This window comes from Pongo abelii, chromosome 13 (assembly GCF_028885655.2).
Source record: "Pongo abelii isolate AG06213 chromosome 13, NHGRI_mPonAbe1-v2.0_pri, whole genome shotgun sequence".
NCBI classification, from domain to species: Eukaryota; Metazoa; Chordata; class Mammalia; order Primates; family Hominidae; genus Pongo; species Pongo abelii.
In genome coordinates, this window is record NC_071998.2 from 52,509,838 (window position 1) to 52,522,552 (window position 12,715).

The window sequence follows — 12,715 nt, forward strand, 5'->3', positions numbered from 1 at the left end:
AAAAAAAATCAGTTATGATCCCATTCTAATCAATGCTTTTCTTCTCTCTTCTGCAAGTGCACGTTTATCTTATTGAAAAACAAATGGAGGATGCCATTGGCCTCCACACGGCTCTCACCTCTCTCCAAAACCTAGCTCGCAGCCTGCCAGAGCGCAGCTGGAGTTTCTGGGCAGAGGAGGGAGAAGCACCCCGCCCATCCCCGCCGGCGCCTCGCCTACGTCACTGCTTCGAGCCGCAGACCCCCTCCCTCCTTCCAGGTCGCGGTAGCTTTGACAGAGCGCAATGGCGGCGACCGCGTCTGCGGGGGTGCCGGCGACCGTGTCAGAAAAGCAAGAGTTTTACCAGCTTCTGAAGAACCTGATCAATCCAAGCTGTATGGTGCGGAGGCAAGCAGAGGAAATCTATGAAAATATCCCAGGTCTGTGTAAGACTACCTTCCTCTTAGATGCCGTCAGAAATAGAAGAGCAGGTTATGAGGTGAGACAAATGGCTGCCGCACTGCTACGACGGCTTTTGTCCTCTGGGTTTGAGGAGGTTTATCCAAATCTGCCTGCTGATGTTCAGAGGGATGTCAAGATTGAACTGATTCTGGCTGTTAAGTTAGAAACACATGCTAGCATGAGGAAAAAACTTTGTGATATTTTTGCAGTGCTGGCCAGGAATTTGATAGATGAGGATGGCACTAACCACTGGCCGGAAGGTCTGAAGTTTCTTATTGATTCAATCTACTCCAAAAATGTGGTTCTATGGGAAGTTGCACTTCACGTTTTCTGGCACTTTCCTGGGATTTTTGGGACCCAAGAGCGGCATGATTTGGATATCATCAAACGGTTGTTGGACCAGTGTATTCAAGATCAAGAACATCCAGCAATCAGGACATTATCCGCTAGAGCTGCAGCTGCATTTGTACTTGCTAATGAGAATAATATTGCTCTTTTCAAAGACTTTGCAGACTTGCTTCCTGGAATCTTACAGGCTGTGAATGACTCATGCTACCAGGATGATGATTCAGTGCTAGAATCCCTTGTTGAGATTGCAGATACCGTACCTAAGTACTTGGGTCCTTATTTAGAAGATACTCTACAGTTGAGTTTGAAGTTATGTGGAGACTCTAGGCTTAGTAATCTGCAGCGCCAGCTGGCCCTCGAAGTTATAGTGACCTTGTCTGAAACTGCCACTCCGATGTTGAAAAAACATACAAATATTATTGCACAGGCAGTTCCTCATATATTAGCAATGATGGTTGATCTACAAGATGATGAGGACTGGGTAAATGCTGATGAAATGGAAGAAGATGATTTTGACAGCAATGCAGTTGCTGCGGAGAGTGCACTAGACAGACTGGCTTGTGGGCTTGGTGGAAAAGTTGTTTTACCAATGACCAAGGAGCATATCATGCAGATGCTTCAGAGCCCTGACTGGAAGTATCGACATGCTGGATTAATGGCCTTATCTGCCATTGGAGAAGGATGCCATCAACAAATGGAATCAATTCTAGATGAAACAGTTAACTCCGTTTTGCTTTTTCTTCAGGATCCTCATCCAAGGGTGAGGGCTGCAGCCTGTACTACACTTGGACAGATGGCTACAGATTTTGCACCTAATTTCCAAAAGAAATTTCATGAAACAGTGATTGCAGCTCTGTTACGTACCATGGAAAATCAAGGTAATCAGCGTGTGCAATCACATGCAGCTTCTGCTCTTATTATTTTTATTGAAGACTGCCCTAAATCATTGCTAGTTCTGTATGTGGATAGTATGGTGAAAAATCTACATTCCATCTTGGTGATTAAACTTCAAGAGTTGATTCGGAATGGAACTAAGTTGGCTTTGGAACAACTTGTGACAACCATTGCATCAGTTGCAGATACAATAGAAGAAAAATTTGTCCCATATTATGATATATTCATGCCCTCGCTAAAGCACATCATTGAGCTTGCTGTTCAGAAGGAACTCAAGCTTCTGAGAGGAAAAACTATCGAGTGCATTAGCCATATTGGTCTTGCTGTTGGGAAGGAAAAATTTATGCAAGATGCATCAAATGTGATGCAGCTGTTGTTGAAGACACAATCAGACTTAAATAATATGGAAGATGATGACCCTCAGACCTCTTACATGGTTTCAGCATGGGCTAGAATGTGTAAAATTCTTGGAAAAGATTTTCAACAGTACCTTCCACTGGTTATCGAGCCTCTTATTAAGACTGCTTCAGCTAAACCTGATGTTGCTCTCTTAGACACACAGGATGTGGAAAATATGAGTGACGATGATGGCTGGCAATTTGTAAATCTTGGAGACCAGCAGAGTTTTGGAATTAAAACTTCAGGACTTGAAGCAAAAGCAACTGCTTGCCAAATGTTGGTTTACTATGCTAAGGAGTTAAGGGAAGGGTTTGTGGAATATACAGAACAAGTTGTGAAGCTGATGGTTCCTTTACTGAAATTTTATTTCCATGACAATGTTCGAGTGGCAGCAGCAGAGTCCATGCCTTTTCTCCTGGAATGTGCAAGAATTCGTGGCCCAGAGTATCTTGCACAGATGTGGCAATTCATATGTGACCCCTTAATCAAGGCTATTGGTACTGAACCGGATACAGATGTGCTCTCAGAAATAATGAATTCTTTTGCAAAGTCCATTGAAGTTATGGGAGATGGTTGCCTTAATGATGAACACTTGGAAGAACTGGGAGGAATACTGAAAGCAAAACTTGAAGGGCACTTTAAAAACCAAGAATTGAGACAGGTGAAAAGACAGGAAGAAAACTATGATCAACAGGTTGAGATGTCTCTGCAAGATGAGGATGAATGTGATGTTTATATTCTGACCAAAGTATCAGATATTTTGCACTCATTATTTAGTACTTATAAGGAAAAGATTTTACCATGGTTTGAACAACTACTTCCATTAATTGTAAATCTAATTTGTTCAAGTAGGCCATGGCCAGACAGACAGTGGGGATTGTGCATATTTGATGACATCATAGAGCACTGCAGTCCAACTTCATTTAAATATGTAGAATATTTTCGGTGGCCAATGCTACTAAATATGCGAGATAACAACCCTGAAGTCAGGCAAGCTGCTGCTTATGGCCTGGGTGTCATGGCACAGTTTGGTGGAGATGATTATCGTTCTTTATGTTCAGAAGCTGTTCCACTGCTGGTAAAAGTTATTAAGTGTGCAAATTCCAAAACCAAAAAAAATGTCATTGCTACAGAGAACTGTATCTCAGCAATAGGGAAGATTTTGAAGTTTAAGCCTAACTGTGTAAATGTAGATGAAGTTCTTCCACACTGGTTATCATGGCTTCCACTGCATGAAGATAAGGAGGAAGCTATTCAGACTTTGAGTTTTCTCTGTGACCTAATTGAAAGTAACCACCCAGTTGTAATTGGTCCAAATAATTCCAATCTTCCCAAAATAATCAGTATAATTGCAGAAGGAAAAATTAATGAGACTATTAACTATGAAGATCCTTGTGCCAAACGCCTAGCTAACGTCGTGCGTCAGGTACAGACTTCTGAAGATTTATGGTTGGAATGTGTATCGCAACTTGATGACGAACAGCAGGAAGCCTTACAGGAGTTGCTAAATTTTGCTTGAAGCACTTTAATATATAACTTGAATATTATCTACTATAAAAGTAACTACAAATAAGTGTTGTGAATGGATTTTATTATAAATCAGAGAACTGTTTTCTCCCTGCTAAGCAGTTTATAGTTCTTCCCCATGTTTCTCCAGAATTAGTCAGTGTTAGTCCTCTGTTTATCTCGCATGTTTTATCTTCCAAACACAGACCTTGGTGATAACCTGTGCTTCAAACTGTCTTAAACAATGTTTGTCACCTTTCCCCTAGTTGATGTAAAGTATATAAATTGTTGCTATTTGTTTGAACTATTATTGATGCTAGCCAAGCAGTATACTTGATGTGAAGATGTCATGCTATCACAATATGCTAAGAGCTCACAAAAATAAGATAGAATTTCCAGGACAAACATCTTTGGAATTGTGAGTGAAGGATATAGTGGCAGGCTTGTCCCTCTTTGATTAATACTCTTGGTATTTGTGGTGATTGGAGGATGCTGTTACTAGGAGAGTTTTGAGATATTGCAGTGGATGTGGGATGTATATGAACTTTTTCATAATGTACTCCTGGGAACTGGGTGGGACATATCCATATTGTAGTTCCCAAGGTGTCTGGTTGAGAGTTAGAGAACTTTTAAATTTCTTTAGCCAGACAGGTCTCTATTTTTTTAAGTTATCCAGGACTCCAAGAACCATAGTTACTGAAAAGGGAGTCCTGATACATCTAATATTGGTAGCATGTAACAGTGTTTGACAAAGAGTGAGTAAGCAATATTCTTGGGAGTCAGTGTTATGTGTTTCAGCAGAGTATTATTTTGTATATGTATGCCATTTTCCCCCTGCAAAGCAGCTCAACAAGAGAAAAAGCTCTAGTTATAGGGCTTAAATTGATTTCTATTTCAAATAACTTCCTAATAGATTCTAGAGAAGAACTGAAGAGTATTCTATTGGAAAAGTGAGAGGAAAGAAATGTAATTTTCTTTGAACATGAAAAAGAAAGCAACTTTGAGAGTAGTCATTTAGCAGTAGATGTGCATTATTATGAGAAAACAGTTCTATAAGTCCAGGGTTAATTATATTAATTGGAATGTCAGTCTTTAATGTCGAGCTTATTGTAGGGTAGAAAAGAGCTTTGTACTCAGCTAATGATTAATCATTGATCCAAAACTTAAATACATCTATAATTTCCTGGGGCTATTGTGAGTACTGTGTATGTATTTAGCAAGTATTTAAGACCTAGTAAGTGCTCAATAAATTGTAGCTGTTACTGCTGTTGTTGTTTGTACCTCTATTGTGTCTGGAACTTCTTTTACTTTAGAATTTTCCCAATCCATTCCCTACTCATTCATATTGGCAGGCTATTTAGGCTATTGTTGACAAGAATATAAAGTTAAGATTTTAGATATGCAATTCTGTCCATTCCATGTAATTATTACTAATGGGGGAAAAAGGAAAATTAAGGACATTATGCATAGTATGATCACAATTTTTAGTATATTTAAGATAAATAAAGTATAGATGAATGAATAGAAAAATCCCACCTCAAAGTATTAATAGAGGTTTTCTCTAGGTGGTAGGATTAAGTGGCAAATTTTCTTCTCACTTACCTATATTTTCTAATTTACCTACATACCTACAACCAACATATTTCTTGTTTTGTTTGTTTGTTTTGAGATGGAGTTTTGCTCTTGTTGCCCAAGCTGGAGTGCAATGGCACGATCTCGGCTCACTGCAACCTCCGCCTCCCAGGTTCAAGCAATTCTCCTGCCTCAGCCTCCCGAGTAGCTGGGATTACAGGTGTGCACCACCACTCCCAGCTAATTTTTTGTATTCTTAGTAGAAACGGGGTTTCACTGTGTTAGTCAGGCTGGTCTAGAACTCCTGACCTCAGGTGATCTGTCCACCTCAGCCTCCCAAAGTGCTGGGATTACAGGCGTGAGCCACCATGCCCAGCCCATATTTCTTGTGTAATAAAGTTTCTAAGATCAAGGACCAGATCCTACTTTCATTATAGTTAAGTTGCTATCATCTTGACCTCTTCATAACCTAGAGTTGAGGTTCCTTCTATTCACCCACACCTTTCTCTTTTATATAATCTTAATTAAGAAAACCTTTATCAACATTTGTAGCAATTCCCTACACTTTCACGTATGAGGAATTAGAAATTCTGCCAGATGACTTGGAATTAGGCACCTGGAGTTTTTGAAGTATGACAGACCTAGATTTTAATTTTGGTTAACAACTTTCTTAAACTAAGAGGCAGTTTCCTCATCTGAAAAATAAGGTTAATACCTAGCTGATAGGCTTGTTGTGAGAATTAAAGGAGACAATGAATATAAAGTGCTTAGTGGCACAGGGTTCAATAATATAAGCTAATATTGTCCAAGAGTCATGAAATAGGGCTGATGACTAAAGAGGAGTAGAGGATGTTTGCTTGGGTACGTTGGGCTTCAGATTCCTGGGCTTTGTCAAAAGAAAGGAGGAATGTCTAGTCAGACACACTTTTTGGTTGCCGGGTGCTGAAGTAAGACTGATCCCTGCATTTTTTTCTGTGAGCTGAGGTTCTTCTGTGGACTTTTCAGAGTCCACAGACTCTTCTCTGAGGGGAGAGAACCCTGTAAATGCGTTATATATTACAAATGTCTGATGAGAGGAGACCTCGAATACTAGATAAAAGGTATGTGTGGAGGACAGTGTCAATACCCTAACTAAAAGAGCGTTCCCGCTTCACTATTTTACTGAAGAGATACTTAACTTACTGGACAAAAAACAGCTTTGAGGTTAAAAAAAACTTTTATCACTGCTTTAAAGTTCACATTAATGAGAAGTAAACAACTGCAAGAGTCAGTATCTTAGTCATTTAGTTATACACATTTTACTTTTAAAATGCATGATTTCTGTAATTTTGTTTTTGTGTTTAGGTAATTCTAGGTTTCAAACGAGGGTTCTGTGTACCTAGAAAAAATAATATGTGCGTCTTTCAAATAGAACATGAGAAAATAGTAGTATTTGCTTTATGGAACCATGAATTCCTACCTCCCAACTAATTTTAAGTAACATGTAAACCAATGTGAATGATGAGTCCACTTTTTAGTCATTAAACAGTAATTGTAAAATGTAGCGAGACTGTCAGCCCATGCAAACAACTGTTTAATGCTGTACAACTCAGACATGAACTATTTTGACTGTTTTCAGTCCCAAGAATTTGTTTAAATGAGGTTCCATTCTCTTTATTCTTAACAGATCTCAAGAATCGGGAGGGTGGGAATTTTTAACTGAAAACATGGAATTAGTTCCAAAATATGAATTGATGTTAAGAGCTTGGGTTCTAAAAATCACCTCCTTTTCTTCTGCATGTGAACGTATGGTCGAGTCCTTAAACTTTCTTCCTAAACTTCTCAAAATTCTGGTTATATATAAAAGACGCGCAGTCACAAGGGAGAAAGGGTGGGAACAGAATGTAAATTTTGTAGTAGAGAAGATTTACATTTTGCGTTTTCTCACTATTCATTTGCCATTAACAAAGGTTATCTAGCAACTTTAATTTTAGTTTGGGGGGGCTAACACGGGTCTTGCAAAAGAAGTTTCCTCTTGCAGCACTTGCTTTAAAAAAAAAAAAGCCTTTTAGCCACCTTCCCAGGAGGTGGTGAATTCAGCTGCGCAGGCGCCTTGCTTCCCCCTCCATCACCATCTTAGATTGGCCTACGATTGATTACATCATTGGTCCGCGCAACCCTAGCAGGCTTCTGGGCCTGTAGCTGAGCCGAAGCTCTTCCTTTTGCGTAGCGGGGCGGGGCACGATGGTGGCCGGGGGGGGGGGGGGATTGTTCTACTACGCATGCGCACCGGGGATGGCGACAGGGCCTCTTTCTTTGCTTCTCTCCACAGCTCTTCCCAGCCGGGGGGCTGAGTGCCCTCCCCCTTTTCTCCCTGCCCCTCCCCTTTCTCCCCCCCCACCGCCCAGCGGGGCTTCTAACTGACAGTTGTCGCCGGGCCCCCTCCGCGCACCGCCTCCTTCTGCCCGTGTCCCCCGCAGGTAGAGGGGGGCGGGAGAGGGTGTGAGGGAGAGGAGGAGCCGGAGCCGCCGCTGCGGCCCCCTCCGGGGAGGGGAGAGGAGAACCCCTTTCCTCCTCGCCCCCTCCCAGCCCCCTGCTGGCCCGGGAGGGGGTGGGGCGCCGAGGCCGCGGCGACCCGGCGGGGCCTGGCCGGTGAAGAGCAGGCGGGCGGGGTGCGGAGGGGTGAGGCCGGCGAGGGCCGTGCGCGCGCCGCCGCCGGGGGGAGGGGAGAGGAGGGCACCTAGGCTCTCCTCTTCTCTCCCCCCTCCCCGCGCGCCATGTAACCCCGCCCCGCCGGCGGTGAGCTCGAGACCCCCGCGCGCACCGAGCCGAGCCGGCGGCTGAGGAGAGCCAGGCCCGATGTGGCAGGGGCTACGCGCCGCGGCCGAGCCGTGAGGAAGCGGCTCGCGCTCACGCGTCCCCCAGCACCTCGAGCGGCTGTTCCACACCGCCCAGCCTAGGCCTGCCGGGGCATGAGCGTGCCCGGGACGCCGGGAGCGATGGAGCCGGCCGGGGAGGAAGAGCGGCCGCCACCGGCGGCCGAAGGAGAGGACGACGAGGAAGAGGTGGCAGCGGCGGCCCAGACCTCAGGGCCGGCCCACGGAAGGAGTGCCTCCTCGCTGGAGGACGCGGACGATCAGGAGGAAGAGATGGAGGCGATGGTGATCGGAGGCGGTGGCTGCAAGGAGCAGGAGCTGACCTACGAGCTACAGCAGGGCTACCGCATCCTGGGCGAGTTCCTGCAGGAGAAGCACCGGGGCCTCACCGCCCCCTTTCTGCAGCCCTTGGGGGGCGTTGCCACCGCGGAGGAGGAGGTGGCGGAAGGGCCGCGCAGCGGGGGCCGGGGCGGTCGCGCCTTCGCGCAGCAGCCCAGGCAGGGCATGTGTCTGCTGAAGATGGAGGAGAAGTTCGCCAGCGGCCAGTACGGGGGCATCACCGAGTTCGTGGCGGACTTCAGGTTGATGCTGGAGACGTGCTACCGCCTGCATGGAGTGGACCACTGGATCTCCAAACAGGGCCAGAAGCTGGAGATGATGCTGGAGCAGAAGTTAGCGCTTCTCTCTCGGTAAGCGAGCCCGGTCCCCGGTGGGACTGACAGACTGACACAAACACACCCTCACACGTGCCCGAGGATGGGCTGGGCCAGGGGCCTGGGGGCGGCGCTGATAGGTGCTGAGTCGGTGCTGGAGAAGCCTGGGAGGAGGAGCGGCGTTGGGCGGGGACCGGAGGGGTGTGGTGGGTGTGGGCCGAACCTGGCGTGCGCGTAGACTGAGAAAGAAACCTGGGTCTGCAGCGCTGAAGAGCTGGGTAAAATTTGCAGATGTAAAATGGAATGGGTCCCGTAGGAATAATTGCACGTGTAGGCAGAGGAACAGTTTTTGTGGGGTGAAAGTTGGACCTGCAACTTTTAGACAGTTTTAGCATGACATTTAAAACAGCGTTTAGGATGAAGTATCTCTAGAAAAATAATTTTGGCTTATGTAAAAAGGTGTCTGAAACCATTAAAAAATAATTTTATCATTTACTACCCATGTCGGTCATCGAAGATTTATGGAGTGTTACTAAATGGTTAATGGTTACTCTTGCATACTACTGATCTTTTCTCTCCGTTTCATCTGAGGACACCCAATTTTTGCAATAATAGGGAATGCATCAACACACATTTTTTAAAGTTTATACGTTTATGTTTATTCTACCAGAAATCATAGGCAAGTCAGATGATACTGTGCTCTTGGTATCCGCCACCCATATATCCGATTATTTAACACAAGAGGAGAATACTAAAATGAATGTATTGTTTTATAATAATTGTATAGTCTGTGTCAGCCAAGTTAATTTCTAAAGTTTAAATTTTTCGGGAGTGGAAAAATTCAATGTTTTTTGTATTGGTAGTTGAAGTGGAATAGTAGTTTGACTGTTTACTATTAGAATGAATTTAAGTTGAGCAAGTCACTTAACCTTTTTGGCCTCAGTTTCCTCATCTATCAAGCGGGGATAATAATAGTACTTCTCTCATAGAGTTGCTTTGAGGATTTAATGAGTTAATAAATGTGAAATCAACAGTGCTGGTCCCATAGTTAGCCCAGTATAAGTGTTAGCCATTTTAATGTAAGTAGTAGCAGTCGTTGAATAATGTGAGTGTATACTTCATATCTGAAACTGGGCATTATACTTGTGCTGTTACAGAATAGCTCCTAGAAATTGTGTTAATTTTTTGGTTCTTGATTTGTCACTGTAATTTTAAAGTAACCTTTGTCATTGGCTTCCCAGATGCTATTTTCAAGACTAACGGTGATTTTTTTCACCAAAAACAGTTAACATAGTGCCTGTCTTCGTTAAGTGAACTCTCTTTAAGGAACCTCTTCTTGAATCCTTTCATAGAGTAGGATTATTTAGTAATAGAATAATTATTCACATATTTGCTTTGTAAATTACTTTTAATACTTTAGTAATTTTGTATTTCTGTAGTATGTTTGCTACCCTTGTCTCTACAGTGCGTTATTGCTGTGACTCACATAAAAAAAACAATCCATTCACGTTATTATTTTGAAGTTATAAAGTATCCTCCTGATTGATGTCACAAGATTTTAGACCTGGAAGAACCTTAGAGTTCATCTAATCTATCAGATGTGGGAATAGGGATTTAGAATGAGGCAAGAGAATGACTGAATGAAAGTGCTAAGAGATAGCATGTGGGTTTGAATTACTGGTGTTTTCAAAAGCTCTGTGTGTAATAACATTTATTTATTTATTTTCTTTTCTCTGAGTCTTGCTCTATAGCCCAGGCTGGAGTCCAGTGGCGCGATCTCAGTTCACTGCAACCTCCGCCTCCCGGGTTCAAGCGATACTCCTGCCTCAGCCTCCCGAGTAGCTGGGATTAGCTGTCCCCGCGCCCGGCTAATTTTCATATTTTTGGTAGAGATGGGGTTTCGCCATGTTGGCCAGGCTGGTCTGAAGCTCCTGACCTCAGGTGATACCCCGCCTCGGCCTCCCAAAGTGCTGGGATTACAGACCCTAGCCACCGCGCCCGGCCTCTAATAAACATTTCTTAGTCTTAAAAAAGAGCAGACTAAGAAACTACATAAAGGTAAATTTCTAAATGCTTAGAATCATCATTCTCAGTCGTTAATGCTCAGAATACTTATATTCCCATGTGATCTTATAGTATCCATATTTAGAAGTTAAACTTATAACATTTTATAGTTTATAAACATAATGTATTTCTGACATTCTTAGGCCAGTAGAGATAAAATTCTTGCTATTTTAGTAGCAAAAAGTAGTATGACCTCAGATAGTTAATCAAAGTTGGAGTCCCTCACTTTTTTGTATTTGATGTATGCAAATACATCAGGTTTGCAAGACCACGCTTGTGGATACTAGGACATCAGTTCTTCTAGCCTAAAATCTGAGTCATTACTAACTGCTTCCAATGGGCACAACTTTGAGAAAAGCATAGGTCATAACTGTTTGGAATGCAACTAAGATATATAGATGTTTCAAAACAATATTCTACAGAGTGTTCATGGGAGTGTGATTTTCAGCGTATAGATGACTCATATCTTATTTGTAAATATCTCAAAGTGGTATATGGTATTTTAGAAATGAAACCAATGAATCACTTAGATATTATTTAAATTTTCTGTTGTCTTCTGGAATATATTTGTAAGACACTAAAGGAACTTATTTTCAAAGTGTAAAGAGACTTTAAAGCCGTTCCCTATACTGCTGAGCTTTCTAGTGAGCAATAAATGAGGTACATTAGGTAAAGAGGATACCACATTCTCATTAGAGAGCAGCCCAATAGCATTAGTACCCTGGACACAGCATATAACTTGAATCTCAGTTTCCTTATCTGTATAATGAGAGTGTTAGGGTAGAATAATTGTGCAAGTATTTAAGTATCTTCTAGAATTAGGCATTCATGTCCCTGAGATAAAAAGATAAGTTCCCTGCCCTTAAGTGGTTTGTAGTTGAGTAGGGAGACAGATACTTAAAAATAGAGTAATTCTGTAATGGATATATGAACAAAGTACAAGAGGAATTTAAAGGAAGATGACATAAATCTGAAGCGGAAGGGGTGAATGTGGGGATGACAAGTGAGAAGAGGTAAGGAAGAGAAAGAGACTAGTCTATCATAGAGGTGTTTATATTTGAATTGATTCTTGAAGGAGTTGAATATTACTACTGAACTTTTTAGGAAGGTTTAACTGGGACATTCCAGAATGCTGAACTACAGTGAGTGCGAGGCATGAAACAGCATAGTATTTCTGGGAACTACAGATAATTCTGTATGCTTCACTGTGGTTTCCAGAGTAGTCTCAGCACTTCCGGAAGTAGACAGGATGACCCACTGGGGTGAGAGAAGAAAATATTAGAACTTAAGTATGTTCTATTATTATTTTACCTTTTGAAATATCTTTTTGTTTGCTTTTTGTGATATTTAAAGCAGCAATGCATGTATATAATCTATAAATAATCTATAAATATTTATGATTTTTATATTATCTATATATATTTGCAAGAGAAGTAGGACTAAAATTCAGGTCTGCTCTTTCAGTTTCCAAAAGCTGATTAATTCTCAGAATGAATTCCAAATTGGGCTACTGGTGTGTATATTGCCTTTTTCAAAGGCAATAACATATTTTGAAAGTCCCAACACAGATTTTTAAATTTTTAGTATCAAAAATACAGTTTTGACCACGCATTGCTATAGATACTATTTTCTCTGTTAGATAACATATCTATTCTCAAGAAAGTTATATTTTAGAAGGGATCTCATTCATCCATTTGAGGCAACTGTGAGAAATAGCAATTAACATTAGAAACAGGGAGAAGACCATCTAAGTGGAAAGGAATAGAAAATAATAGGAAATTATGAAAAGAACTTTAGAAAACGTCAAATATTAGTATGAATTTTTACCTCTTCCAAAACTGATTTTTAAATGATGGTTTTTTGAAAACTTTAAGAATATTGCCATGTAGCCTGAAGATGGCTTTTTCTAGTTTTGAAAGGCTGTCATTAGAAAAGATGCATCACCAGTGACACTAATAGAGCTAAATTTAAATTTTTAATTTT

The 12,715-nt window shown here is 42.0% G+C and overlaps 2 protein-coding genes across 9 annotated transcripts in view; both read left to right on the forward strand.

Moving 5' to 3' along the window:
• Positions 1–222: 222 nt before the first annotated feature.
• Positions 223–4,850, forward strand: RANBP6 (RAN binding protein 6). Of its 2 annotated transcripts, XM_009244458.3 has the most exons (2): positions 223–419; positions 1,535–4,850. In XM_009244458.3, the coding sequence occupies exons 1-2, from the start codon at positions 405–407 to the stop codon at positions 3,599–3,601; spliced, it is 2,082 nt and encodes a 693-aa protein (XP_009242733.1). In that variant the 5' UTR covers positions 223–404; the 3' UTR covers positions 3,602–4,850. The 2 variants fall into 2 exon arrangements, with proteins under 2 accessions (XP_009242733.1, XP_002819850.1); XM_002819804.4 differs by having other exon boundaries at positions 226–4,850.
• Positions 4,851–7,412: 2,562 nt separating this feature from the next.
• BRD10 (bromodomain containing 10) overlaps positions 7,413–12,715 on the forward strand; it is a 143,213-nt gene continuing 137,910 nt past the window's right edge. For all 7 annotated transcript variants that reach the window (XR_008509648.2, XR_008509650.2, XR_010136435.1 and 4 more), the window contains exon 1: positions 7,413–8,704. Coding sequence is in view for 4 of the 7 variants with exons in the window: in XM_054519960.2 (XP_054375935.1) it covers positions 8,112–8,704 (593 nt within the window). In the remaining 3 variants the exon portion in view is untranslated. The remainder of the gene's footprint in view (positions 8,705–12,715) is intronic.